The sequence below is a fragment of the Fusarium fujikuroi genome, chromosome FFUJ_chr07, assembly GCF_900079805.1.
Source record: "Fusarium fujikuroi IMI 58289 draft genome, chromosome FFUJ_chr07".
NCBI classification, from domain to species: Eukaryota; Fungi; Ascomycota; class Sordariomycetes; order Hypocreales; family Nectriaceae; genus Fusarium; species Fusarium fujikuroi.
In genome coordinates, this window is record NC_036628.1 from 1,694,936 (window position 1) to 1,721,957 (window position 27,022).

The 27,022-nt window shown below is 49.1% G+C and overlaps 10 protein-coding genes; 7 read left to right on the forward strand and 3 right to left on the reverse strand.

The window, feature by feature from the left end:
* Positions 1-905: 905 nt before the first annotated feature.
* On the forward strand, positions 906-1,686 carry FFUJ_08571 (uncharacterized protein; the record flags this gene model as incomplete). XM_023580712.1 has 2 exons in its annotated part: positions 906-1,256; positions 1,336-1,686. The coding sequence occupies 2 exons, from the start codon at positions 906-908 to the stop codon at positions 1,684-1,686; spliced, it is 702 nt and encodes a 233-aa protein (XP_023433445.1).
* A 1,598-nt stretch (positions 1,687-3,284) lies between these two features.
* FFUJ_08570 (uncharacterized protein) lies at positions 3,285-4,185 on the forward strand (the record flags this gene model as incomplete). XM_023580713.1 has 2 exons in its annotated part: positions 3,285-3,686; positions 3,733-4,185. 2 exons carry the CDS (start codon positions 3,285-3,287, stop codon positions 4,183-4,185), a joined length of 855 nt encoding a protein of 284 aa, XP_023433446.1.
* Positions 4,186-5,198: 1,013 nt separating this feature from the next.
* FFUJ_08569 (uncharacterized protein) lies at positions 5,199-5,594 on the forward strand (the record flags this gene model as incomplete). XM_023580714.1 has 2 exons in its annotated part: positions 5,199-5,204; positions 5,331-5,594. The coding sequence occupies 2 exons, from the start codon at positions 5,199-5,201 to the stop codon at positions 5,592-5,594; spliced, it is 270 nt and encodes an 89-aa protein (XP_023433976.1).
* A 469-nt stretch (positions 5,595-6,063) lies between these two features.
* FFUJ_08568 (probable Ras-like G protein RagC) lies at positions 6,064-7,365 on the forward strand (the record flags this gene model as incomplete). XM_023580715.1 has 3 exons in its annotated part: positions 6,064-6,296; positions 6,349-6,450; positions 6,504-7,365. The coding sequence occupies 3 exons, from the start codon at positions 6,064-6,066 to the stop codon at positions 7,363-7,365; spliced, it is 1,197 nt and encodes a 398-aa protein (XP_023433447.1).
* Positions 7,366-7,548: 183 nt separating this feature from the next.
* Positions 7,549-10,412, reverse strand: FFUJ_08567 (related to cyclosome/APC subunit Cut20/Apc4; the record flags this gene model as incomplete). XM_023580716.1 has 7 exons in its annotated part: positions 7,549-7,805; positions 7,864-8,013; positions 8,069-8,117; positions 8,165-8,875; positions 8,927-9,500; positions 9,554-9,866; positions 9,920-10,412. The coding sequence occupies 7 exons, from the start codon at positions 10,410-10,412 to the stop codon at positions 7,549-7,551; spliced, it is 2,547 nt and encodes an 848-aa protein (XP_023433448.1).
* Positions 10,413-10,771: 359 nt separating this feature from the next.
* FFUJ_08566 (related to coatomer delta subunit (delta-coat protein)) lies at positions 10,772-12,555 on the reverse strand (the record flags this gene model as incomplete). XM_023580718.1 has 5 exons in its annotated part: positions 10,772-10,861; positions 10,915-11,719; positions 11,770-11,999; positions 12,053-12,496; positions 12,553-12,555. The coding sequence occupies 5 exons, from the start codon at positions 12,553-12,555 to the stop codon at positions 10,772-10,774; spliced, it is 1,572 nt and encodes a 523-aa protein (XP_023433973.1).
* A 782-nt stretch (positions 12,556-13,337) lies between these two features.
* Positions 13,338-15,917, forward strand: FFUJ_08565 (uncharacterized protein; the record flags this gene model as incomplete). XM_023580719.1 has 2 exons in its annotated part: positions 13,338-14,537; positions 14,589-15,917. 2 exons carry the CDS (start codon positions 13,338-13,340, stop codon positions 15,915-15,917), a joined length of 2,529 nt encoding a protein of 842 aa, XP_023433449.1.
* Positions 15,918-19,223: 3,306 nt separating this feature from the next.
* On the forward strand, positions 19,224-20,856 carry FFUJ_08564 (uncharacterized protein; the record flags this gene model as incomplete). XM_023580720.1 has 7 exons in its annotated part: positions 19,224-19,237; positions 19,363-19,406; positions 19,459-19,484; positions 19,577-19,667; positions 19,723-19,974; positions 20,032-20,323; positions 20,376-20,856. 7 exons carry the CDS (start codon positions 19,224-19,226, stop codon positions 20,854-20,856), a joined length of 1,200 nt encoding a protein of 399 aa, XP_023433947.1.
* A 1,548-nt stretch (positions 20,857-22,404) lies between these two features.
* Positions 22,405-23,329, reverse strand: FFUJ_08563 (probable S3 ribosomal protein; the record flags this gene model as incomplete). XM_023580721.1 has 2 exons in its annotated part: positions 22,405-23,164; positions 23,307-23,329. 2 exons carry the CDS (start codon positions 23,327-23,329, stop codon positions 22,405-22,407), a joined length of 783 nt encoding a protein of 260 aa, XP_023433450.1.
* Positions 23,330-24,147: 818 nt separating this feature from the next.
* On the forward strand, positions 24,148-26,956 carry FFUJ_08562 (related to myotubularin related protein 1; the record flags this gene model as incomplete). XM_023580722.1 has 3 exons in its annotated part: positions 24,148-24,162; positions 24,257-26,552; positions 26,703-26,956. 3 exons carry the CDS (start codon positions 24,148-24,150, stop codon positions 26,954-26,956), a joined length of 2,565 nt encoding a protein of 854 aa, XP_023433948.1.
* Positions 26,957-27,022: the final 66 nt, after the last annotated feature.

Sequence of the window (27,022 nt, forward strand, 5' to 3'; positions counted from 1 at the left end):
GCAAGCTGAAAAGAAATGTTACATCGAAGACTTTGATTCATCTTGACTTTTTCGGAGCGCGATGCCAAGTCTAGCCCCGAATATTTTCGGGATCCACATCGGGGGGTTCTGTCAGGACGAGGTGTGGCGTGTGCTGTGGCGTCTTACTAGACTGGTCAGGTGATCAAGCATGTGACCAAGATAGGAACTCAAGGTATCTTGCTCAGCAAGTTGACCCTCACTGCTTGCTTGCTTGCTTGCTTGCTTGATAGATGGATAAACTCAAGTGGCCACTGGTCGACCGTTCCTGCAGCCTTCTTGTCCTAGTTACTAATATCAACGTAGGTATGTACATAACCGCTCACGCCAACGGTTTGACACGGACCCCAAAATAGATCTTTGTGACAACCATCTCCCATCTCGGGGAATAATACTTGTCTCTGAGTGGCTCAATCTTTGTCTAAGCGCTCGACGCCAAACGCTCAACTCTTGCAGTTAGAGGTTCGGCCAATCATAGCCCAGCATTCGATGTCAATCTCTCACATCAACACCAACCAGCGCGCCTATGCTGCAATTCTTGCATAGGCGCTTCCTACAATCACCCTGATCGCCTTCATATGATTGGCCTCTTCACTGTCTGTTGTTGTGATGGGTGTTCGTCACTTAAGGTTAACGGGTCTTGTTGAGCTATGGTCAATCTCGTATATCTATGTTGCAAATCCCCATGATCTATTTCGATATCAATTCAAAGCTCTTTCGTATTTACGCTTGGTTCATTTGGCTTTTACTTCTCCTTCTCCTTTTCGTCTTTCCTATACTCTTTCCTTTTCTCTCCAGCCGGTCTTGGGGTTTTGAATTTTCCGTTAGTCTTGTTCATCGCGATCCCTCTCAGGTCAATATACATATACTCGGTCTATATGCTCAGAATGGAGTCTTCCGGCAGAAACATGTCCATCGGTACCAAGACAGAGATCTCAGCGTCCAACTTCGAGGCAGATGCTGAGTCGGTTCGAACCAATCCCAGCTTCCGTATCTATCGCTTGATCGACAGCGCTAGATTGGGCCTCACAGTCCTCGGCCTCGCAGCTGGCTTGACAATCCTTGGTGTTTCGGCGGATTCCCTCGCTGTTTTCCATGCTACCTATGTCCCGGAAGATTGGTTACTTCAACTGTGGCCTGCCAACTTCGATGTGCGCCCTACCGTAGCTCTGGTAGTCGGTAGTGCCCTGGTCATTGTGGCCAATCTCGTCTCATTGATCGCCGGCAAGATTCCGACTGTAAGGCGACCCCCCAGTCTCTTCCTGTTGTACATATTTGCTTTTTGGTTCTGAAACTAACGGTCATGATGCAAATAAGGCCCGCAGAAACGCTACAGTCAGGGCAGCAATCACATTTGTGCCCCCTGCTATCGCCCTGATCGCCGCCACCATCGCCATGTCATTCTTCTACAGGGTGAATGCCTCTACTACCAACGATTCACTTCAGAGCTGGACATGCCGCTGGAAGGACGTGACCATGAACGTGCAGCCTCACTTCGGCACACTCTGCAAACAGAGCCGGGCCGGTGTAGCGCTTTCTGTCATGCTAGTTCCCGTCGAAGCTATAATCCTGGGGTTGGCGGCGTATCAGTTCACCCTAGAGAAACGCTTCGACTTGGGCGCTCGTGGACCAAGCCGCCGTAAAGCGGGAAGCCCTGCCCTGTCTTGAAATTGATATCGAGATTGGGAGACTGGAGCCAATATGCGAGAGTTCCACGGCCTTGGGCCTGGGTTCAGATCATTGAGATGTCAGGTCTGATCGCCAGATGCCAGTCGAGTTGAATCGATGGAATTTGTCAAAGGATCGGAATTAGTTGTGGGGTGTCATAATCAGCCCAAGGGGCGCTCGAGACTATTGCAGCCCGTATTCATACATACATGGCCTAGTCTCTTCTGTTTTTCTTGTGAGGGTTCGGAGCTGGGGCTGAAAACAAAGCTCGATGTGGTTTCGATTGCGATAGGTCATATTTGGAATATTAATCAACCCTATTTTCTCTTTTCTTTTTATGTACATACGCGCCGAGACAAATGCCAGGACCAGAACCAACAGCTCGGCCATGCCTAGCGCGTGCATATGTTAATAGTCTGTGAACCAGTCCAGGTCAGTCTAGGTCTGATAGATAATTTTATAGACATTCCGACAGTTTGGAAGCCCCTGATGCGTTGCAGCGATTAGCAGAAACTCTAACCTATGGTGTTCCGTCTCCTCGGTGCTGTCAAATGTGATAAGACGTGCGTAGGGGGCGATTCTTTGCATTACAACAGGGTATATAACACATTGTCCAGAGTGGCTGCAGCCCATTATTGAACAATACGAGTAGTGGCCATCAGCCAAAAGACAAACGAAAACGTACGTACCAAGGTGAGGTGCTGTAGCCATCCGTTGCACTTAAACGCCCATGTTTCGTGAGGACCACCTCTATACATATCTCCAGGGTAGCCGAGCACCCGTAGCTACCTTATGTATAGTAAAATGAGAATTCCTTCACACAATTGTTGACCATTATCCGTACTCACACCCGCACCACTATAACGAGCCAGACAAGGTCTAGAAGGCATGAATCGAAGGATGAAATAACAAGCATTGACAGGCCAGTTCTCGTCACGAGACAGACCAGTCAGGCACTGGTTTCATCAGCATCATCCCAGAAGGTAAGGCCGCAATGCATCCTTGCTAACAAAGGATCCATTTACACCTCGACTGTGTTCAGTTCTCGATTATGAATGTTCTATACCGGGCGGAATCGAGTTTTATGCCCGTCGGGCCTCGCCCGAGCCAAGGGGAAGTCTGAGTCACAGTCGACTGTCCTTGTTGAACCCACAACTGTGTTAATAGTGATTGCGTGATACGCGTTTCACTTACAGAAGAGCAGAGCGGGAAACGCAAGAAACCTGCAGTCCCGGTAACACCAGCTACGGCACAAAGACGCCTCGTTTTATCGTGTACTGTATTCAACCTCAATTTATCTTCTTGACATCGAATTACTATAGAGTGATCCATATGCTCACCTGCCGTAAGCCTCCTGCGTATTTGATTATGGAACGTGATACAGATTATGCTCATACTTATTTATATACGCCTGTTTCTTTGGCTTGATATTCGATTTCTTTTGATACATACGGCGCATCGCCGCAGAGTATGGGCGCACAAAGATCTCACGTGTAACGAATAACCAAGCCATCTCTGAGCAGTCAATGGCTTTCATGCGCTCGTAACTTTCCTTTTACATCGTCGTGATCCCGACTCTGCAAGCTTCTGCTGTCATCATGCATCTATCACCGGCAATGGCTTTGCCTTACATCCCAAGTCGCACCTCTACGAAGCCTCCGAATTCGAAACCACGGCAAAAACAAGAAACTCCTGCCTCAGCTCCAGCTCCAAGATTACTCCCGGGAGAGCGAAGAGTCAAGCCTCGCCTTAGCAGGCCAAGTCTCGATCCTGTTCTGGAGAGCGATCAACGACTCTCAAGAGAGGTAGAGCAGATTGCCTCCGGGGATGCTGCCAAAGTGACGAGAAAGCAATCATTGCCGATACTCACCAGAAATCGAAGTGAGTTCTTCGAGGAAGCATTCGGACCCAAGCATACGCAAGACCCCAGTGATCGAATACGGAACGAGTCTCCTGTGCTGGTGGAAATTAAGACCAACGTCATTGCAAGTTGGCGCGCTGTATGGCACCAGAGGATCTGTCACTAACATTCAGCTATGTACCTAGATTGAAGATGAATTTACCTTCATCACTGAGCTATCCGAGTACTTCTCGTTGCGATACAATCGCCCGGCATCTTCTATCGTAATAACAGTCCAACATGGGATCTGTATTCAGTTTGGTGGCGGTTCTGATGCTTGCTATACCATGACAATTGAGGCTCTCGCTCGAGACGTTCAGACGACAACGAACAAACGGAACATTGCTCTCTTCCAGAGACACATGGAGCAGGCCCTGAGGATTCCTCCATCTAAGGGGTTCTTGAGATTCGTTCCCCTCGCGGAAGACTGCGCTGGGTGGAAAGGCAACACACTTGCTGGGCATATTACAGAAGTGATAGAAGAGACACAAGCGATGGCGGAACGTCGAGGTTCGATCAGAGCTCCGAGGAGAAGATCTAGTAAGGTGAGTCTCGTTTATTGCTATGTTGAAGGAGCTGGTTTTGATCAACATGAGTAGGCATTTCGAGAAATAAAGAGTAAGATAGCCGCATCAGAGAGTGCATCTGCTTTAAATCCGAGCACATCGCATGGCATATTGTCTAATGACCTAGAAACTTTTGCAAAGGCTGCGAAAAGCGAAGCTGAGACCGAGAAAAACAATACGAAGACGTTAAAGCGAAGGAAGAGTTTCATTCATGCTCTGTTTCCTAGGTCTGTGAGTCGTTTAGCGGAGAGAGAGGCGGAATAAGAGGAAATAAATCCAGAGATTCCTGCCAGCTAGATATTTGTCTAGGTAGCCATCAGCAGTGGTTAGAGGGCTGAAATATCGTTGTCACTCCTTTGTTGGCGAGGAATGACATAAACGGAAACGTTGAAGTCAAATATCGCGAATATTGGAGGAAGAGGGCCCTCTCCCAGTCAAGGAGTGAAGCTAGGTTCTAGCACCTAAAATCATGAGATATTATATAACGATGTTGCTACTTATCACATCTGAAACTAGTTTAGATTACATGAACTCACACAGATTTGGGTCTATAAGGATCGAATACATACAGGTCTGATAGAAAACCAACCTGAGGTCGTTCCAGGAAGTATGGTGACTTCGTTTTAGTGGATTGTGGGGAGTTTCAGCGCTATCACCTGCTGCCTGAGCGGGCAGTCATTGCTCCAGCCACCTCCAAGTGATAATCTCGAGACCATACACATACAACAACACCTGGAGACGCATAAATCACCCATCACCTATAGAACGTACGTCCATGCCCATATTTCTCGCCATAATCGGCTATTGTCCTCCATCGCATCGTTTACGCATCTACCAATCAAACACCTGAGCAATCAAAACGCTACCGTCGTTTCGCTCGCTCACTGATCAATCACTGAGCACCCATAAGGTAGCAATTGACTTTCTCAGCCTCACAGCCTTGTTCTCAGTCCTACATCTGGACCAACCCAGCCTCGGAGAGTTGACCACTAGGACGGGAGTTATCGTGTAGCACAGGATAGCTCGACCTGGGCTCTCTAAGCAAAATGGAGGTAAGATACTAGTACTTGTTGCGCCTGATTTCCCATGCTTTCTTTTTCTCTCTCGTCTCGACGCTCAAGTGTGCGCTTGACCCCTCGTGTGACCAATGCAACACGATACAACAAAGCACGACACAGCACGGCACGGCACGGAACAGCACAGCACAGCACAGCACAGCAGAGCGCAACAATGCTGTCACCTCCAAGGTTCTCTCTTATCCTGTCAGCTCCCGCAATATATCACCAAGCCCTGACCTCCATCGAGGTAAAGATTGGTACTCGGTAGTGGCGCTGGCCACAAAATTACAGCATCAGCGTCCTGGCAGCACTCTGGACGCTCTGATTCGACGGTCACTCGCTTGGCTAGGCCGCTGCTGTGTAGAGGAGCCTGTGTCACCTTGAGTGGGAGGATGCGCGTCTCTTATACAACGCGAGGCGTGGTGAGGCGAGGCTCTATACGAGCCACGCTGGCCTGCAATTATGAGTACGAGTTGGGGTCTAAAGATCGCTGAAGCCTCATCACGCCCAGTCCCGCCAGCTGGAGCCCTCTACGCCTTCAGTTCGCCTGGTAATGCAATGGATGAGATCTTTTTGCTCCGATGCATCAGGTGCTGCCAGTTGGCGGGTATTTCATGTCCCTGTCCGTCAGTGCCCAGTATATCAACTACTGATAGCTCGCCATCTTGATCCTACACAACGAAAGAGGACAATAAAAGGAGATGAATCCTCGGGATAGTCTTGCTGTATATCAAGTGACATGAGCAAACCCGATATCCAGTTTCACTCAAACCCAAGAACCCATAACCATACATAACCCAATACCCTCAACACCAAACTACCCCCTCTCCATTGCCATTGCACAAGTCCCAAAATGTCACTCAGTCCTCCAATTTACAATCTTGCGCGCTCCTTTGATGAGGCAGATGACACATCTGCCAGTGGAACAAGTCCAGCCCAGCTAAATCTTCAACGTCTCTTTGAACAGTCAATTAGTGGAGCTCCGGCATCTAAAAAGGATGCACAAAAACCTGCCGTCCCCGGTCCCAATTCTGTTGGCGCAGCTCCTAAGGGGAAGCCGCGTTTATTACTCATGGGTCAACGAAGGTATGATATGCGCGGGAGAAGAAAGCAGACATCAGCTAACAGTGTGTCACAGGAGCGGAAAGTCATCTATCTCCAGTGTAGTCTTCCACAAGCTGCCCCCGAACGAGACTCTATTCCTTGAATCAACGGCTAGAATTCAAAAGGACTCCATGGCGTTAGTGCTAGCAATACTCTGGCCGTGGTAACCATAAACTCACAATTGCATAGGTCATTCATGGATTTCCAAGTCTGGGACTTCCCAGGCCAGATCGACGTCTTTGAGAACCCAGGATTTGATATTGAGGCCATCTTTAGCGAGATTGGTGCCCTCATCTGGGTCATCGACGCTCAGGATGACTACCTCGAAGCCGTCATGCGCCTCAATACCACGATCCTTTTTCTCCAGCGAACATACCCCAACATCAATATCGAGGTCTTCATCCACAAGGTTGACGGCCTCTCAGATGATTACAAGCTCGATATTCAGCGCGATATCACCATCCGTATCCAAGATGAGTTGTCAGACCACGGCTTTGAGAATGCCCCTGTCACCTTCCACCTAACCTCCATTTATAACCATTCTATTTTCGAGGCTTTCAGCAAGGTTATTCAGAAGCTCATTCCTCGCCTCGGAACGCTGGAATCCATGCTTACCAACCTCTGCCGCACGTGCCGTTTCGAGAAGGCATACCTCTTTGATGTGCTTACAAAGATCTATATTGCCACTGACAGCGCAACTGCTGATATGGCGAGCTACGAGATCTGCAGTGATTACATTGATGTCATCATTGACATAACTGAGGTCTATGGTACGTGGCAGCGCAGTGATGAAGGGCGGCGTCGTCTGGAGGGCGAACCTTGGAGCGCGCCTATTGATAAACAGATTGGCTGCAACACTGCAGAAAGCTGTCTTGTCCTACATGACGGAAACAAGCCCATCATGCTGCGTGAGGTGGATCGTTACTTGGCACTTGTTGCTATTATGAAGGAAGACTCGTACGATAGCATGCCCCTAGTCAACATGAACGTCGAGGCCGTTGTTGAGGGATTAACCGAATTCTTCAACATCACTAAGCCACGGCAGCAGTAATTCGACTGCCATGAGTGAAAGGGGCAGGCACTTCATATTTATGTTCTACCTTGTAAACTATTTAAGCTAGCGTCCTTGTCAACACCTGTTTTTGAGAGTCCATGACGCCAGGTTCGGATTCCCTTCGAACTTCTCCCATTTCTACCCTGATTCTTATCGAAGTGAACCGCGTGACAGCTTGACCTACTGAAAAGTAAACGTTTTGATAGTGGTGCGATTACTCTCAACAACGCAGACTCTCTGGGGCATGTCACCCCTGACATTATTCCTGTCGTTAACCTCCATACGCAATGGTCTAGACACCGACTTCTCAGGAAATGAGTAGGCCGTAAATCCATCAACTGACACGCAAGGTGTCTCACTGAGCCTGCTGGGATCGTAGTCGGCATATGCAAGCCTTCCTGTTCGGATAGGTACGGAGACAACTTGCAGCCCGTTATCTTTTTTTGCAACATTAGCATCATACTTGTTGCATGAAGAAACTCCCTATTAGCTCACCCTGACTGTTACTTAGTATGACAAGTGTTTCGTCGTTGAGGAACTTTAAGTCAATTAGTGTACGTGGGCCAAGATCGATACGACAACCTTTTGGCGGTCTGTTGGTACTGATGCCATTGATGATGTCGATGCCGACGGAGAATATTTGAACTTCCATTTGTTAGCAAGAACAGTTCTTCGGGTCATTTAACAGGGCTCGCCTCACCTTCGCTTTTAGCCTCTTTAGATGCTAAAGCAGTAACCACATTTGTTTCCTAATTCGATGTTAGTAAACAGATGAGTCACAAAGAAGCTCAAGCACCTTGTTCCTTGATTTGCTCATCCTCATATCTCTATGTGAAACCACACGACCAGCTGACAGTCTAATTGGGTTTCCAAGTCGAACGCTACGCTTCTTTGCCTCTGCAATGCCCTTGAATGTACGATTCGCCCAGGTCGTGGCATATGATACAAGAAATTCGATACGTGGGAGAGCTTTCATGCTGGACTGTCCGTTCTCCCACTTCCCCAACGCCTGATCAAGAACATGAAGCAGAGTCGGACCACCTTCTATGTGTGCCCAGTCTGCTTCATAGTCTTCTCTGGTCATTTCGTCAAAGAATAGCCTAAGTGGGCTATCGATGAGATAATTCTCAATGTAACTCAGTACCTTTGCAATGTCCATGGTTGCCTCTTTTTCCGTGAGTTCCTCGCTCGCGGAGCTAGAAGAGGCAAGCCGGTCGATTTGGAAGCGAAGCCAGGTTGAGAACGCGGTGAAGCTATCAAGTTCGTCCATCACGTTGATCAACACTTTATGGCCGATGAGCTGGAGACATTGAACAATATCCATCAAGCGACTAGTTTGCTGGAGAGTGAAGCCGATGTCATCTCGGGTGTCATGGAATTGAGCCAAGCCTCGTAGCCTGCTTAGGATGATTGCACAACGATCAAGAGCTGGGAGGAAGTTCTCGTGGACTAAATTTCTGAGGCCCTCCAAACCGGAGACTACTGCTTTATCCCATCGCTTATGGCCCTGCAAAGCTTAGCAAATATCACGAGAAGCCTGAATTCCCATGTCACTTACTCGTTCTGCCAGACTTTCAACCAACCACTCGCGTACAGGCTCGAAGGCGTGACCTGTCACAGCCAAATGGTAAAGAGCAGGGACAATACTTCGTGGCCCAGTCTCTAGATTTTCGAGATCGCCTTGAATACTCCGCAGAAATCTTGTGGGAAGCTCGCGCGTGTTTCGCCATTCGACCTGCATATGAAGTTGTGCTTGCTTCAGATACCTCAATAGCTTTTGAAGAGTCGTTAGCTTGGAGGCAAGGAGAGAAAGGTTGATAGGGTGGGATGAGATGAATGGAAGGTCGATGGGCACCAGGTGCACTTCTTCTGGCTCTTCTGTTTTGTCTGCAACTAGTAAAGCCTGAGTTGATACATGTGGGTGCGATGCATGAAGAATCAGCTGTGAGCTTGATGTGTTAATCTGAGGGCATTGAAAGCTGCCAATGATGAACGAATCGTATATGCTCAGCTGAAGTTGACCATCGCTGGTCCCGATAATCATAACGCTGACTTGATCATACTCTTCTGGCTTCGGGGGTTGGAAGAGGAAGTCTATACCAGTTCTCAACGTGAAAACCAAAGCATCTTCTCTGTCAAGGGATTATTAGTATGTTGCGTTCGACCGTGGAAGCTGAGGGCATACCCTGAGCCGGCACTACTGCTGGGAAGAGGGCTGATCTTGGGTAATGCTGTGTCAACCTCGAGGAAAGTCAGTTCACGAGGGAGATTCAACGGAAGTCCATCCCCATTCCGTGCTGAATCTCCAACGAGGCCATCCCTCAGAGCCTGGGACACGGCGCTGGAGCCCTTCCCGGCAATACTGCTACTCGCCCATCCAATGTGCGTGATGTTGCTCCCTGGAGATTCGCCAACTTTGATATGGTGAGCTGCCTTGTTGTTCTCGAGCCCCATCAGTCGCACAAAACCGTCACTCCATCCGACTGCAAGGAATTGGCCTACGCCGATTGAATGAGTAGTTTTCTCGATCATGGAATATTTGCCTACTGACCGTCCGACCTCCAAGTAACTGCCTGCGCGTCTGGTGCTTTCTGGCCCGGCGCACCAACCTGGTGGATCTTGGAAACAACTTGACCAGGAGGTCTATACACAAGTATGTTCTTGTCCACTGGGTCCCAAGTTGCTGAGAGGTCTAGAGTCGGGCAGCTCACAGGGTAGCCATCAGGTGCCCTGTCTTGATACTCAGTCGCGCTGAAGGGCGCAAGTTGGTTTCGCTGCGCCATGTTCATCTGTGGCGTGGACACAGCCCACGAGAGTATTTTCAGAGAACTTCTAACATCCCTATGAGCTGTAAACCACCACTTTTCGTGTCGCTTGGAGGGTGCGATGTTGTATGCGAGTTGTGACCGAGCAACAACAAGCCCACAGGGAGGATTTAGTGAGTATGGACCGTGCATCAGTGAGCAGCTCGCACTATACAGCTCAGGCACGATATTGCTTGCGAGAATAGAAGTCCAGTCAGATGAGACGAGAACGAAATGCATACTCATTAAAGATGCAGAGAGGAAGAAAAAACATCGAGGATGCGATAACAAAGCTAATGAGTATAAATATCTCAATTCTACATTTCAACTCCCCAACAACATTCACTATTGCGTGCGTAATCATTAGCTAGCTGTATGGAAATTGATTTCGTGTCAATCAATAATGACGAACACGGCCACTTATCAACAAAATGGCAAAAACACGTAACATCAATTGTCGTTGCGCCATTAGGTTCTAAACCGCCAAGACACTCCTACTAATGCCCATCTCCAGCTCTACTCGAATACATATCCTTATCCTTTTATAGACTAAATTCGCCCAGAAGCTGTTCCCAAACCGAAAGACTTTTGGGTTCCGTCTATTCTACCAAGAAGTTATCTGCGTGAGACTTGATCTCCTTGGAAAATGTCACTTCCTCTTCTTCTTCCAAAAGAGACGCGGAAAGAACCTGTGAAATGGTTAACATAATACTTAGGTCTACAGGTTGGGATAGAGACTTACGTCAACGTCAATGTATGGCGTGCTCTTGTTGAAGCGAACCGTCATAGGGAAGAAATCATTCTCATCTCCGGACTCGGCCTCGAACTCGAATGAGCCATTGGGGTTTTCCTCATCCACGTTGCCAATTGTCCACTCGAGAGCGTCGCCAGAAACATCATAGGTAGCATCGAAGCTTGAAACAACAGGCTCGCTACCTGCATAGGGAATAACGACGCTAACATCGTTCAGGGCATCGCTGCCAGTCAATTCATACTCCACCGTTATGTTGTACTTGGCACCCTCCTTGTTGATCCAGACAGTAAATGTAATTGGGCATGTGCTGGCGTCATCAACCTTGGGAGAAGCCCTCCATCGCAGCACACCAACAGCGTTGTTGACCGGGAAGCCACGTGCAGTGTTGCTCATCTGGATAATCTTGGAACCGTTGAACAGATTTCGGTCAACGTTGGGGTGTGTACGAAACTGTACGCCATGCGACGCCTCAGCCTGGAGGCCGAGCTTGATCTTTGTCAGGCTAGGGTCTGAGATGCGGAGAACAAGATCACCACTGATAGCTAGAGAGTTGACAGCGCCCTCGCGAGACAACTTGGCCGAGATAGTCTCTGAAATAGTGACGTGGATAGCATCGCGATCAAGAGTTGACGAGACGCGGGGTTCGGCGGCTTCAGCATGCTGGACGGGTGCGGGGGCAACAAGAGGTGAATCGTCGATTTCGCCTCCCATGTCACCTCGTACTCGCTCGAACATGTCAGTTGTCTTGGACTTCTTACCCAGTTGCATACCCTTGGCCTTAGGAGCCAACGGTCTCGAAGGTGTTAGCCAATTGTATTCTAGAACGCTGTAAGTGCCACTTACTTGCTGAAGGACTTGTTCTTCTCTGCCTCGTATGAGTCGTAGGTGCTGGTATTGGATTGCGAAGGGGGGTTGTATGAGGGATAGGAAGGACTTCTGGGCATACCACCGCTGCTACCCATTCCGCCCATGCCACCCATAGCTCCACGACCACTGCGAGCAGCATCCTTGCGCTGCATCTCGAGCTGTTTCGCCTTTCGTTTTCGCTCCTCGGTGGCCTCCAACTCTTTGTTCTATGCGGGTATGAGTATATGTCTGTGAAGGAGATCCCAATGGAACTTCTTACCCTTGCGATAATCTCTTGGATGCGCTCCTCATGACTCTCCATGTCAAGGAAGGTCTTGATTTGGCTAATGGTCAAGTTCTCACGGTAGCCGAGGGTGACAAGCTCGTCAAAAGCACTGAGCAATTCGTAGGCATTCTTGAGGATTTCGCGCTCGTCGAGGTTCTTGCATGTGCTGGTAACTACCTGGGCAAACAGGTGCAGGGAGTCGATATCCTGGAGAATGTTGGACTGTCGATTGGTGATGAGAACCATGTAGAGTTCGTCGAGGGGCTGGTAAACGAATCGGACGTTATCTTGCTCGACGGTCGTGTGCTGTGTACCGCTATCGGCAAGTTTGGGAAACGAGGCGAGGAGGGCTTCTATGCGCGATCGTGGCATCTCTCGGAACTGTCTCGAGAGGACAGCTTTCCCTCCACGGGTGCAAATCGAAGCCGCAAGGACGACCTAAGGAGCATGAGTACATGATGTAAGCAGGGGTGATAGTTGTAGATGTTGCGCACCATCTTGGCGGACTAGTTCGAGCAGATTTTTGTTGATTGCGATGAGAGTTGCAAGATGTTGAATGCTCGTCCCCTGGATGTTAGATAGAGCGGGCCAATATTCAAGTCGGTGGGAGGTGCAGGAGCCTGAAGAGGTACGTACCCCTCTTACGGCCACCTGGAAGCCGGGCACCTCAGGAGCCCAGGAGCTGCTGCTATGAAGTGGGAGGGAAAGAACAGCACGGCCCAGCAGCCAGCTACCCCACGCTAGCTCTTTTTAGGTAAGCGTCAGCCTCTTACCTCCCTGATCTCAGCCTTTCTGGGTCTCGCTGCTTAATCACCAACGAAGTTCATTCTTAGAGAGCTTGCCTGCCTAGGTAGTCCATATATTCTCCTCAACTTCAACCTTCAACCTGCACAAGGGCCCCCTATTTTACGTTTTTCTTTCACGAACAAGCCAAAGTAAAGACCCCAGCACTACAAGAACGGCGCGCGTGGGCGTCCTTCGTTTTTATCAAACACAATCTCACCAACCTGGATCAAATGTCGCATACCAGCCTAAATTACATTTCTAGCCAAGCTTGGTCTTTGTCTGTTTGATTCAAACCACCGCGTGTACGATTTCATCCCGACGCGCGCAAACTGCCGCCCTTGGGCACGTACATTCTCCCGATACCTTGATTCCATCGCTTTCAACGCGTTCAGCACTCGATTCCTCCACACAGCAACTCTCTTCCACTCAAATCGATCCGAAGGACCAGCTCTGAAGAACCCAAACAAGATTCCAAGACATGACGGAGATCGAAATGGACATTGATATTGCCAAACCAATCTTGGACGGTAAAATTGAGGACGATCTCATCGACTTCGATACCGACATGGTTGATTCCAGTCATGAACTGCAAAAGAACGATGACAACTTGGAAAGCATGGAAAGAGAAATGCAAGAAGATGAGGGCGCTGTGAATCATGAAGCCTACGAGACAAACAGTATCACGGGCGAGGATGTGGACTTCGACCTACATGATGTCGAGGATACAGCAAACAGTCCCGAACATGTGGATTATGGAGTGACCGAGGCTCCTGAGCTTGGGACTCAGGGATCGATACAATCAACTCAGCCACCCGACGAAGACGTGCCAGAAAGCGAAGAGAATGTGGAAATTTTGGATGAAATAATCGTTCGTGGCGATGCCGTGTCTGACGACCATGCATCTGCGCACGAGATTGATTATGAATTTGAGGATAATTCGGAAGCAGAGGGCTCGCATCAAGATGAGAAAATAGCTGCCGCAAGCCGTGTGACAAGCTCTGATCTAAATGGAGCAACCGGTGCTGTTGAAGAGCAAGATGACAACGGACCTGATAATGACGCTACCGCAGCTGGACAAGAGTTATCCGATCACGCGGGAGACGAGAATAACATACCAAGCCATAATGATCAAAATGAGCCTCGCGATCCAAAGGAAGAAGAAGAAACAGAGCCCGATTATGAGGTTGCGACTGGTGAAGCTGAAGCCGAGGATGCGAAGGCAGATGAGTATAGTGTTGAGAATATCCACGCATCAGGTGGCAACGACGAAATACACGATGGAGAAGATGCGAATAGTCATGAAGAAACCACTACCTTGGCATCAGGGCAAAATGATGAAACAACCGAAGCTGTCAAGGAAGCCGAAGATCACGATTATGACGTGGGTGAACATGTCGCAGATGCATATGACGAACACGCAACCACTGATGCGGATCATGCGGATCACTCAGCTACTGGAGAAGATTCGAATGGGAAGACAGATGAGGGCTTTCCTGCTATAACGGTACAGTATAAAGGAGACGAATTTCCTATGTTCTCCACTACCACCCATGGCTTCTTTGCCGATACTTCGGTTCTTGATGAACCACTCGAGAAGTTGATTGCTGGTCTTCGGAGTGAGCTTGAAAACGAGATTGCCGAGGATGATGACTTGGTACTCCAGGTCGATGAGCTTGGCCTCGAACTTGTGGAGGTGAGAAAAGGCTCTGACTTATATCCAGAATGGGCTAACATTTTGAAACAGGCAACCCAAGGCGAGACCATGTCGAACGTTACACTCCGTCAAATTCTTGAGATATTCGACCTTCTTGTCAAGAACCAGGACCCAGATGGCTCGCGCCCGCTGTATGCCTATCTTTTTACCAAACCCAACGCAGAAAAGCGCTTTGAGTATCTTGTCGAGAGTGCCACGGCAGGGAAGGGACTTGATGAAGTTATCCATCTCTTCGAGACTCCCATGACTGCTGGAACTAGCATGCTGGAGACAGCTGCCACTATCGATGGCGTTCATGAGGAACTGGACGAATTTGACAGCCCAATTGATGATGAACATCACAGCAACATAGATGAAGCAGAAAATGAGGATGAATATCTGGAAGACGAACATGCGAACCCCACTGTCATTGGTTCTGAGGACCAAGAGTCTAAAGACCAGGAAGTCAATGGCCAGCAAGCCAGTAACCAGGATGGCCATGATGATGATCGAGACAATATTAACGTCATAACCGAAACTCAAATTGAGATATCAGTCAATGCTTCTGCCGTTGATCTGGAGGACCCGGAGGCCGCCGTTGACAGCCTCACGGCTGCCGATGAGGATAGCCTTGAGCAAAATGGTAAAGCGACCTCATTCTCTTCCACTTTCCTTTGTTGCTATTACCCCGAATTCTGCCTCTGTGCCCCCTGTGTGGCGGAGTATGTTGAGAATCACAACAAAGATGAAGCAGAATTCCGGAAAACTGTCAAGCGCAATTACGGAACCATGCAAATTCTTTCACCCAAAGTACAATATCTCTGTTCCCGTCAATCCAAACATCACCGCTCTCTGTCTGACTTCAGCACAACGTATTCTTTCAATAATACTGACGAATTTACTCCAGCACGAGCTGACAGCGAGATTGACCCATTTGCCAATTTCGAGTTAGACGAGGAAGCCGAGTTCAATGGAGATGTTGCTCTTGAAGAGAATACAGAGATCCAAGATGAGGTCAATGCTGATGCCGAGCCAGAACCACTCCATGCACAAACTAATGACACGAGCACTACAACCACTCTTCAAGAGGAGGAGGAAGCGTCCACTTTCAACGTTGACCTCGGAGTGGAATCTGCAACATTAGAGACAGTTGAGAAAAGGAAAACCGATGATGACGACCTGGACGAAATCGACTGGAGAGATGAACATGAACCAGAAGACCAAGCACCAAACACTCCTTTGGCTGCTGGTAAACGAGCCCGCGGTGATGACGATGATGTAAATGCAGAGGATGAGCAAGGTGCTTTGAGCAAGATCCTCAGCCAAGTTGCAATGTTGACTAACGTGATGCAGATGCCAAGCGCCGTCGTCCCTGAATGATTTCGCCTCCAAACTAACCGCAACATTCTCCGATATCGACAAACAACCCCCTCTTCAATAACTAAAATTCAACAGCTGCTGGTAACATGATGCCCAGTGGCTATCTGAACTCGACAGTCGGGTCCTCGACCTTTGTCATTGTTCTCAACGCTATTGTCGCAGAAGTTTTCCTGGTGGTAAGAATGCAACATGTTCTGAACCACACAATATGGATCACAGACCCATAACAGCGGATTCCGGGTAGGTAAGAAATGAATCCACATCTACTAATTCTATAGGGCAAAGAAAGATCTTATGCATTTCTGCATTTTATGAGGTCAAGCTTGATTCCGGCCATCGACAACATGGTCGTTTGTTTTGTTTTGTTTCATACCCGATTGTTGATGACGCAAGTGTCGATACCCTTTCCCCTTTCAAAATATTAATATAAGAACAAAATGCACGATCCTGGTTGGTAAGAGAACAGATGGATTAGCTCTAGTTCTGTATGATATGGTTCGTCGGATGGAATGAGGCGTTGTCGGCTGAACCGGAGGGAAAACTCAAAGCTGTGAGCGGTGCTTGGAGTTGAAGTTATAGCGGAGCGTGGGAGATAGTTGAGACGGACAGCATTTCTGATGTGGATCTATACTCTACCTACGCTTTAGTCGGGGTTACTGATAGCAAACAATATGAGCCTTCTACTGGGTTAGGTGGCCATTGAAGACGTTTGGTGTAGGGTCCTGGGCAGTCTTTAGCTGATTCGCTTGAAAAGAACTCTATCTTGAGATCTGGTCGCTAAGATTCTATAAATAACGTGATCTGGATTATCATCATCATGGCGAAGGGGTTTGGCCAGGTAGTTATCACCAAACAGAAACAAAAGATTGAAACACTTTAGTGATTGAGCATCGATCCCTTAGACTAACTTGTTTCCAGCGCCGAACCACCCGTAGTATTAAAGGGCGTCATGGATCCCTGTTGGAAAGTGTCGGCTATGTTAGGGGTTGATTAAGTTGAGCGCTAAGAGTGTCGATCAGGAACAAGATGAAGAGTAAGGTTGGTGTGTTAATAATAGCCCACAATATCAGACCAAGTTGCATTTTGGGATTGGATTCATCCAATCATTCAATTACTGCGAGACTCTATCCGCCAAGACAGTAAATTTGTTGCAGTTTCTCGCAACGGCTTCAGTGAGGATAACTTATGGAACGTGGCTCAGACACCTAAAACTAATAGATGTGGCGCACGGGAGGCGCTGTTGAGAAGTTCTCGATCTTCGTTACAGCGGAGTGAGCGAGACACTGCCGCACTGCGGATGTTAAAAAAAAAAGAGAAAAAAACCCTCCCCTAAAAAATCAAGGACTGTTTCGAGCTTGAGATGCGGGCTGCTGACGTGGACACGAGGACAGGTTGCGGGACAGACGAACTTGATGGGCTGGAAATGGAGACGAGTCCAGGGGTTAAAGCCGAAAGACGGCGAGTAAAAGCAGATGGTGAGAAGCAAGGGGCTTATCGTCTGTCCCCCTTGAATCAAGCAGTCGGAAGCGCTAGTTATGGACGTGAATTGAGTCTACAGGGGCGGGGAGTAAAAGTCTGCGAGCATCACCAGAGTCGTGTATCTGTTACTAATTTTTTTTCTTCCTTTTTTCCTTTTTTCTATTTTTTTTTCTCTTATTTTTTTTTTTTTAATTATATATATATTAGAAACTATAAGAAATGTGGAAGTCCTTTCTAAAGTGATTGTTGAGAGCTACGATATTCTGGGGAAGTACTCCGTAATCAATACGGCAATCCTACTGACATAAATACCTAGTCTGTGTATTTGAAGTGACTGTGATATAGGGACAACTGCACGTTCAACGTACATACTTACGTGCGTGTCAACATCACTTTAGTTCAGGGGTGAGAACCACTCGCACCCACCGATCGTATCGTGTTGTGCTGTGGTTGTGTCGTATCGTGCCGTCTAAGCCTCGGCTTTAGCATCTGAGGACTATTGTACAATAATTAGCTGTACATATGTATGTATGTAGTACTTTAAAGTCAGCGGAAGTTATTAGGCAACCTAATGCAATTGCTGCGTTTCGACGCTCGGGTCTGTGCCGAGTTTCCCTTAAGTTGCCGTATTTCAGTGGTTTGTTTTATCTTTACGGGCTGCTAGTCACTAGTTTCTCGGGGACTCTTAGAGAAATAACTGGATCGTGGAATGAAGTGTCGTCAGATGCAAGAAAGAAAAGAAAAGGTGCAGGCATTCAGGCACTTGACCTCGGACAGGATCCCCACCTCACCTCGTTTTGAGTCCTGAGGGCCCTGAAGTGTTACGGAGTATGTAGTGAGTCTAGGTAAGTTGTAACGCCAGGCGGTCAGGGTCACGGGCCTGACGCCAGGGGGGTAGTGGATGGATCCATTGTCCTTTGTTGGCGCCCTCTCTTGAAACCTCTTGAACTTTGCTGTGCCTGATACTGGTGGCGGTACTTGTCAGCGCACTATAATCTGACCTCTGCCCAGGTACCTCAGCCTTTTCTGCTTCTCCACTGCTGGTTTTGTCCAAGCCTCCCGTAGCCTGGAGGTACATACTAGCTAGCAGGCCCCTGTCTGGTCTCGTCGGGTCTGATCTGGCCTCCCAAACTTTGTCTCTGTCTCTCCCACACAAACTAGATTTGACCCATACCGTCAACCGCTTACCTCCTACTACAGCACAGCACATACGTACTGTATCTCATCCCATCCGCACTGCTGCAGCCTCTCCATTTTTACTTACAATCCAGCCAAGCTGTCCCTTCTCCCTATCATCCAACCCCCCCTGCCTTTTGCGAATACCGTCGTTGCGCATCACGAGTCTCAAGCTTGTCAAGATACGAAGGCAATAACGGATTCGACAATAATTGGACCATACGATACCCCAAACCCGATCTTGCTCCGTCGCAAATCGCTTCCTTACAACAACAGCAGCAGCACGCCTGGTCCCCCTCCATCTGCATCCAACACCAAGACTCAGCAGTCGTCCGCGCGGCCAGAACTCCAATCTCGATTTAACTTTCCCAACGAAGAGTCTATAGCGATACTTTCATGTGTCTGCAATAAAGTCGAGCCCGATTCATCAACAACTCACTCGTTTCAACTCTCATTATTGCTATACGGCTTCTCTCGCCTGGTGCGAGCCCACGCCAGTAGTGAACGATCCTTTCAGTTCAACCCGACTCTCAGCGGCGCATTCTGCCAAACCCGCTATTCGATTCGGATCACCGCTTTCAGCGCATTGGGTACATATATAGAAAGTCGACTTTGCGCGCTTCGTCGCTGTCGTGCGCTCTTAAAAACATCATGATTGAAGACAAGTATGTCGCGTTCCACTCCTGTTGGCCTTCTCCTGAGAAGCCACCTCGATCGGGTCCTTCTTGTATCTCGACCACACTGTTTCCGACCACACTGTTCTCACTACAAGCGCTAATATTGCCTCAAGATATATCGGTCTGGCTCTTGCCATGACATCGGCCTTGGCGATTGGTAAGTCATGTTTGAATACATTGGGGGCGTCACAAGGTTAACCATATTTCAGGAACAAGCTTCGTTATTACAAAAAAGGTTCGTCCAATATAGCTACTATCTGCCTGTGGGCGAGCGGCTGGCGCCATGTTCTGCGTCTCGCCTTGAGCATAAACTAATCCACTTCTTAGGGATTGATTCAAGCAGAAGAGCGACATGGCTTTGAAGGCGACGGCTTTGTCTACCTTCGAAATCCCCTGTGGTGGGCCGGTATTGCGACTCGTAAGTGCTCTCTCAGACATGATCCCTATTGACATGTTAAGTAAAATCAAATTAGTTGGTCTAGGAGAAGTCTGCAACTTTGCCGCATACGCTTTCGCCCCTGCTATCCTCGTCACACCTCTTGGAGCTCTCAGTGTGCTCATTGGCGCTGTTCTTGGCTCGTACTTCCTCAACGAAGAGCTTGGTACGCTGGGCAAGCTCGGCAGTGCTATATGCCTGATCGGCGCTGTCATTATTGTTCTTCATGCGCCTCCGGATGAGGAGATCGAGACCGTCGACGAGATCTTGCACTACGCAATTCAGCCAGGTTCGTACACACAAGAAGCATACTTACGAGGATGGCATTTTCTAAAACTGATACAAGGTTTTCTTCTCTACGCCTTCGCCGTTGTCGCTTTCGCCGTCTTCATGATTTACAAGATCGCCCCTGTCTATGGCAGGAGAAACGCCCTCATTTATCTTTCCATCTGCTCCACCGTCGGATCCATCTCAGTCATGTCTGTCAAGGCTTTTGGCATTGCGCTTAAGCTTACTTTTGCTGGCCACAACCAGTTCAGCCACCCTTCGACATACGTTTTCATGATTTTAACGGCCGTATGCATTGTGACTCAGATGAATTACTTCAACAAAGCTCTTGCCAGCTTTCCCACTAACATGTAAGTGGCTTATGGAGTTCTGACAGTTGGCCTTTGCTAACAGTAGTGCCAGCGTCAACCCTCTCTACTACGTAACGTTCACCACCGCCACCCTCTGTGCCTCTTTTATCCTCTTCAGCGGATTCAACACGAATGACCCAGTCAACACCCTCTCGCTGCTTTGCGGATTCTTGGTCACCTTTACGGGCGTCTATCTTCTGAACCTTTCTAGAGGTGACCCCCATGGTCAAAGGTTGACCGCCGGACGAGGAGGAAGCGACGCCACCGGTACCGACATGGTCTCTGGTTTACAAACTCGTCTGAGCATGCAGGCAAGGAGGAGCGGCGATCCCTCACGACACAGCATGAGCAGCCAACGCGGTGATCGCGAGGGTCTCATTCGCGCATACGACGAGGAAGAAGCTGCTGGTTTCGCTCTGACCGACCTCGCCTCGGATAGTGACGAAGATGTTCGGCATGCCAACGGCAATGGAAAAGCGAGCTATGACGAAAATATCGAGCTCGATAACCGCCACAAGTCAGGCGATCGGTGATGGCCTGTGACGTTCCCAGCAACGTAACGGCGGAGCAACAGAACATCGGTTAACCACCGGTCACCAGCTCCGCAAACGATATCTTGCAAGTTTCATTATCTCAAACAGGCATTGTACATTTTCAAACCATTTAACCGGGCATTTCTCTCGGAGTATGGGCTGCATTCGCGGATGGTACATTACGCAACGACATACTTTAATGCTGGTGCCAACTGTGTTTTACCTATTCCAAACGGGATTCGGACTCGAAATCAACGACATGTATTGTTTGCTATTACTGGAGTACTATGGGCACATGGTCTTGGGCGGCGTTGGCGGATTTTGTATTGGGGCGACAGGCGAATCCTCGTTGTACGATAACTACAGAGCATGAGCGATAGGATGGGACTGGACGGCGAACCTCCATATCAGGGCCGTTTATACAGGGATGGTTTCGGATCAAAGGAGGCGTCATTGTCTACGTCTATCGGGCAATGAAAGGGCGATATGGGGCGTACATCACTGCCTCAATTCTCCAGGGCATGAACGAACGTTTCGGGTATGGTAGATCTGTTATCCAAGTCGCAGGGCTTTTTCTCGGTTCGAGGAAGCTAAGTTTGAATTTTAACAAGAAAAGAGGGAAAGCCAGAGGCTACCTACTATAGACAAGAATTATTACGACGTTTAGTACAATGAAATTGCAGGTGGAAATGTATCACACAAATGAGATTTGAGCTTATAGATGTCAAGTCCTCATTATATTTGGTTCTCTAGCTATTGTGCTGTCTGCGATGTGCCTTTTCGTCTTCACTATATCTAACCAGCCTGGTGAAGATCTGCTTTGGATGCCTACTTTTACTTCATATGTACACATAAGCTATTTCCCCCAACTACTAACGTTCACGATTTGCTTGTCTACTTAATTGTGAATGATAATGATTGGTGGCCAGAACTAACCGTTCATTGGCCAGTTCTGTAAGTCAATTGAGATGCTCAATAAGGAAGTTAGATATTATTGACAACATCTCCGAACATGGCTGTTCGTTTCAAACAGCTATATGATTAGATATCGACAAATACCCAAACCCAAACACGGTATCTGAGATTCTTTGTAGGACACAGATGACCGTAAATGGCATGATTGATTGCCTTATCGTGGTTACGACCCCTCTGAGCCGTGGTGTGGATTGTTAGCGTGAGACAAGCAAGCGTGATAAGTAGGCTTGAGTGTTGCCAGCTCGACATTATGTAGGTAGGCAAGCCAGTCTCCACTGTCTACTAAATATTCACATACTCAGTTCAAACAAGACTTCGGAGTCGTTCAGAGGCACTCAAGGTGTTGGTAGACAGAAGACACAGTCACAAGACGTGTCGTCGTAATCATGGGGTCTCATTTTTTCTCTTTTATGCTTTGCCTACCATTACAAGCAAGAATGAAACCGTCCGTGCCCTTAGCAGATGCAAATGATCAATTGACGCCTGAGTAGACCTCCGTCTCTCATCCCACGGATCTCCATCTTTCCTTCATCAGGTTTTGGCGGCTATTCCCAGCCTGGTGATTTAAGCATCCTATTGCTCAACAGCCTGGACCTCATCACCACCCTCCTCCTCAGCAACACGAGCATCCTGAGCAGCCTGAGCGGCTTGGGCGGCCTTAGCGCCGTAGTCCTGGCTGACAGGCTGGAGGACAGCCTGCTCCTCCTTAGGCTCGATAATGGTAACGGCGTCAGGGAGAGTCTTTTGGGGACCGGCCTTGCCCTCAGGGTCAGAGCCGCGCATGATCTTAACCTTGATACCCAGGACACCCTGTCGGAGGAGAACATGGCGGGTAGCGTGATCGATGAAGTCCTTGGCGGGCTGACCAGAGTGAATCATGAAGCCGTCGGTGAACTTCATGGACTTGGCACGGGCAGCACGGAGCTTACCGGAGACGACAACCTCGCAACCCTTGGCACCGGACTCCATGATGAAGCGGAGGACACCATAGCAAGCACGTCGGACGGCGAGACCGTTCAGAAGCTTGTATCGGAGGGACTCGCACTGAGCGACGGCTGAGAGACCACGGTTCTGGACCTTGGCGGCGTAGAGGGAGACGGAGTTCTCGGGGAACTTGAATCGCTTCTGAATGAGCGAGGTGAGCTCGCGAATGCGGCGGCCCTGCTCGCCGAGAACCTCCTGGGTGTGGGTGGCTCGGATGATGATATCGGTGACGGTGGGGGTAACGCGGACCTCGACGCCGGAGTAGCCCTCCTCAGCGAGCTCACGCTGGAAGAACTCGTTGAGCTCGGCGTAGAAGACACCGTCGGCGACGAACTTTCTCCGCTTGGAGCTGCGAAAAAGATTGTTAGTGAAACTTGGACTTTTGACTCGACTTTTCTAACAAAAGGATGGTATTTGCGGGGTGACGATGGCGATGGCGAGGTTTCGATTTGATGAAGAAGGGGCTCGGAATTGCAATGTCAACAACTCACATCTGAGATCCGGGGTGAGCCATCTTGAAAATAGGACTTGTGTTGTCGGGACTGGACTTGACTTGGTGTCTTGTCTTGAGTCTGTTGGCGAGCTGAGGGTTGGCGGGCTGAAGAGAAAGATTCGCGATCCTGGGTGGATTTCGGCTTCACTGCACTCACAAATGTTGGCTTACTCGCTCAATATTTTTTGGTGTGTGGTTGAGCCCTAATTCGGCAGGCGGGTCCCAGGTCGCACATTCCGTTTGGAGAAGTGGGTCTCGAATGGGAGGAGATGTGTACCAGTACCTACCTAGGTACGTACATTCTCTTAGCCGGAGAACGGAGAAACACAATTAACGAGATGAACCATGTAGCCCAAAATGGGGAAAGTGCTTGGACCATGCCTAGGTGGCTCTGACCTCTGGGGTGACGTCGCGGCTTCTTTTGGTAGCTGACAGCGCTGAGCCCCTCCTGCCATATACCTTACCTGATGCTAAGTGGGCGCCTGTGGCTCGTGATGATGAGTGTGAGCTGTCTCTGGCTCTAAAAGAAACTCCATCCATTAATACTCAAAGTCGAGGCCAAGGTTTTCCCCCAATGCGCTTCTAATTTTTCTTACTTTGGAAGTGACAAATATGTCAGAGTCCGTCTCATAACCTCTCCTCTAAGGTCGCCTTACAACAGCTACTTCTTCATCTTCCGGCGGCCCCGCGATATTGAGCTACCTCTACTACATCACCAGAGCTTCCGAGTAGTCCCCCACACCGACATACAAAGAGATAATTGATACAACATACACTTGACTAAGAGGTATCTCTCGCCCTTTAGCGAATAAAAGGCGATAAGGCCAGGGTTTGCCAAAATGGAAGCCCGAAAGGTACGCGTGATCGCCTGGTTCTAGTCGCCATTCAGAGCATCCCGCCTGTTCATGCACGGCTTTGCGCTGCGTTTCGGCTCCTAACGTCATGTAGATCATCGAGAGCGTCCAGGGTATCTATGGCGGCCAAACAACTCATGGCACTTTGCGACTGACGGATTTCCACCTGGTATTCTGCGCACCCATCGATCAATCCGCCAAGCCCTCAGAAAGTTCGTCTCACAAACCCAAAGTTCGCGAGAGATGGATTCCATATCCCATGCTGTGCTATTGCGCACTTCGGCCAGTACCACCTGGATCTCGCCAGGCTCCATCGATCCGTTTGCGATGTCGTGACTTCACCTTTGTGACATTCAACTTCACCGACAGCGAGATTGCCCGAGAAGCTTTCGATTTCATCAAGTCTCGAACTTGCAAACTAGGGACAGTAGAGAAGCTCTATGCTTTCTCCCACAAGCCTCTAAAGCATGAGCGAGAGGTTGACGGTTGGTCGGTCTATGATCCAAAAGCAGAGTTCAGACGCCAGGGCATCAGCGAGAAATTGCCTGACAAAGGTTGGAGGATCACGCATATCAACAAGGACTATACCTTTTGCGATACGTATCCTGCCTTTCTGGTTGTTCCTTCCAAAATATCGGACAATGTCCTTAAATATGCGAAGGAGTTCCGCTCGAGAAACCGTGTGCCGGCTCTGTCGTACATCCATCCAGTAAACAACTGTACCATCACTCGAAGCTCTCAGCCCCTCTCCGGCATCACAAGGAAGACAAACGTGCAAGATGAGAAACTAGTAGCGGCATCGTTCAACGCCCTTTTGCCGCCAGGTTCTGAGGAAAGCACGCCTCTATCGAGCCAGCCCGATGTCTCCCTTGGAAACTCATCACTGGAGCCGGAGCTTTCGGAGACTGAACGATATGAAGATGAACTCATTTCGAGATCCGTTGCCGTTTACGATTCTTCCGGGAAGCGTCAAGTATATGGTGCACAGCAGAGCAACTTGATTGTGGATGCTCGTCCTACTATCAATGCAATGGTGAATCAGGTACAAGGAATGGGCTCGGAAAATATGGACAAGTACAAGTTTGCACGCAAGATATTCCTTAGTATTGAGAATATTCACGTCATGCGAAGCTCCCTCAACAAGGTCATTGACGCACTCAAAGACGCCGACATTTCACCTTTGCCACCAAACAGAGAGCTGCTCCATCAGAGTGGCTGGTTACGGCACATTCATGATGTTCTGGATGGCTCAGCGATAATTGCAAGACAGATCGGAATCAGCCATTCACATGTTCTCATCCACTGCTCCGACGGCTGGGACCGTACGAGCCAGCTCAGTGCCTTGGCTCAAATCATGCTGGACCCATACTACCGCACAATTGAGGGTTTCATTGTTCTTGTGGAAAAAGATTGGTTGTCTTTTGGTCACATGTTCAGGCTTCGATCGGGTCACTTGAACCACGAGGATTGGTTCACTGTGCAGAGAGATGCCTTTGCAGGTTCCAAGGTACAGCCCGGAGAGAACGATGGCCGGGGTGACGCGTTCCAGAATGTGCTGAGTGGTGCAAAGCGTTTCTTCAACCAGAATAAAGATGACCCTGACTTGGCTGCAGTTAGTGAAACAGCCCCTGGAAAGGTTGTTGACGATGAAGCCACCTCTCCAAAGATGGTCAGTCCTGTCTTCCACCAGTTTCTTGACTGCACCTATCAACTTTTACGCCAAAACAAGACTCGTTTTGAGTATAACGAGCGCTTCCTGCGCCGCCTTCTGTACCACCTGTACTCGTGTCAGTACGGCACTTTCCTCTTTAATTCAGAGAAGCAGAGAAAAGATGCGCGAGCTGCAGAGCGGACGTCTTCCGTTTGGGACTACTTTCTGTGTCGGCAAGCTGAGTTCAAAAACCCCGATTTCGATGCCAGTATCGACGACCACATTAAAGGACAGGAGCGGATCCTATTACCGCGACTGAAGGAGATAAGATGGTGGCATCAGTTGTTCGGGAGAACCGAGGATGAGATGAACGGTGGTTTAAACGCCGCTGCAGCAGCAGAGACTGACCGCCAAGCCGCCATATCAAATTTACAGTATCCTAGCGTTATCCAAGCAGATGCCGATCCGCGGTCATCCAGTTCAAGCTCCAAGTCGGGGCCACCCTCGGTTCTCACGGGAGTTGAGACTGCCCACGAGACACTCACCCCTGAGTCGCGACATGCACCAATCGAACGGAGCGCATCTACCGAACCAAGCGGTAACGCCTTTGCCGCTATCAGAGACGGGATTGCAGGTCTCAATCTAGGCAAGGGAATGCTGGGGCAACTTACAAATACTGGCGAGTCAGCATCATCGTCAAGTTCAGCCCCCGCACCAGCTCGTAGCGACCAGGAGCTACGTGAGATGACATAGAAGGTCATGTTTCCAGAGTCGGATCCTGGCCCTTACTTAATTGTCGAGACCCATGAATCCGTGCGGCACTGTTGTCCCTGGCTGCACCCTCCCATAGCACCGCCGCTTCTGACAACAGAGTCTGACGCACCGTCAGCGCTTGAGCGCTGCAGCTTCTACAGTGTACCCAGCGATCTCAGTGGAGAATGGGAGTATATCAAGCGGCGCGATTCTGAGTCTTTGGGCCTTCGCTCAAGACTTGACTCCATTGATGGCCTCCAGCCCTATGCGGGCCTGCCGACGCCGTGTCACTCTCCAACTATTGAAATGCCAAAACCTGTGGCAAAGCTCGAGAGAGTCCTCTCCAAATCCGATGGGCAGAGGCGTGCGATGGCAAATTCCGAGATGTAAGCAGATCATTCGGGTTCATGATGTCCGAGTTGTCAAACTTGTTTCCCTGGTTACATATGCGGACGT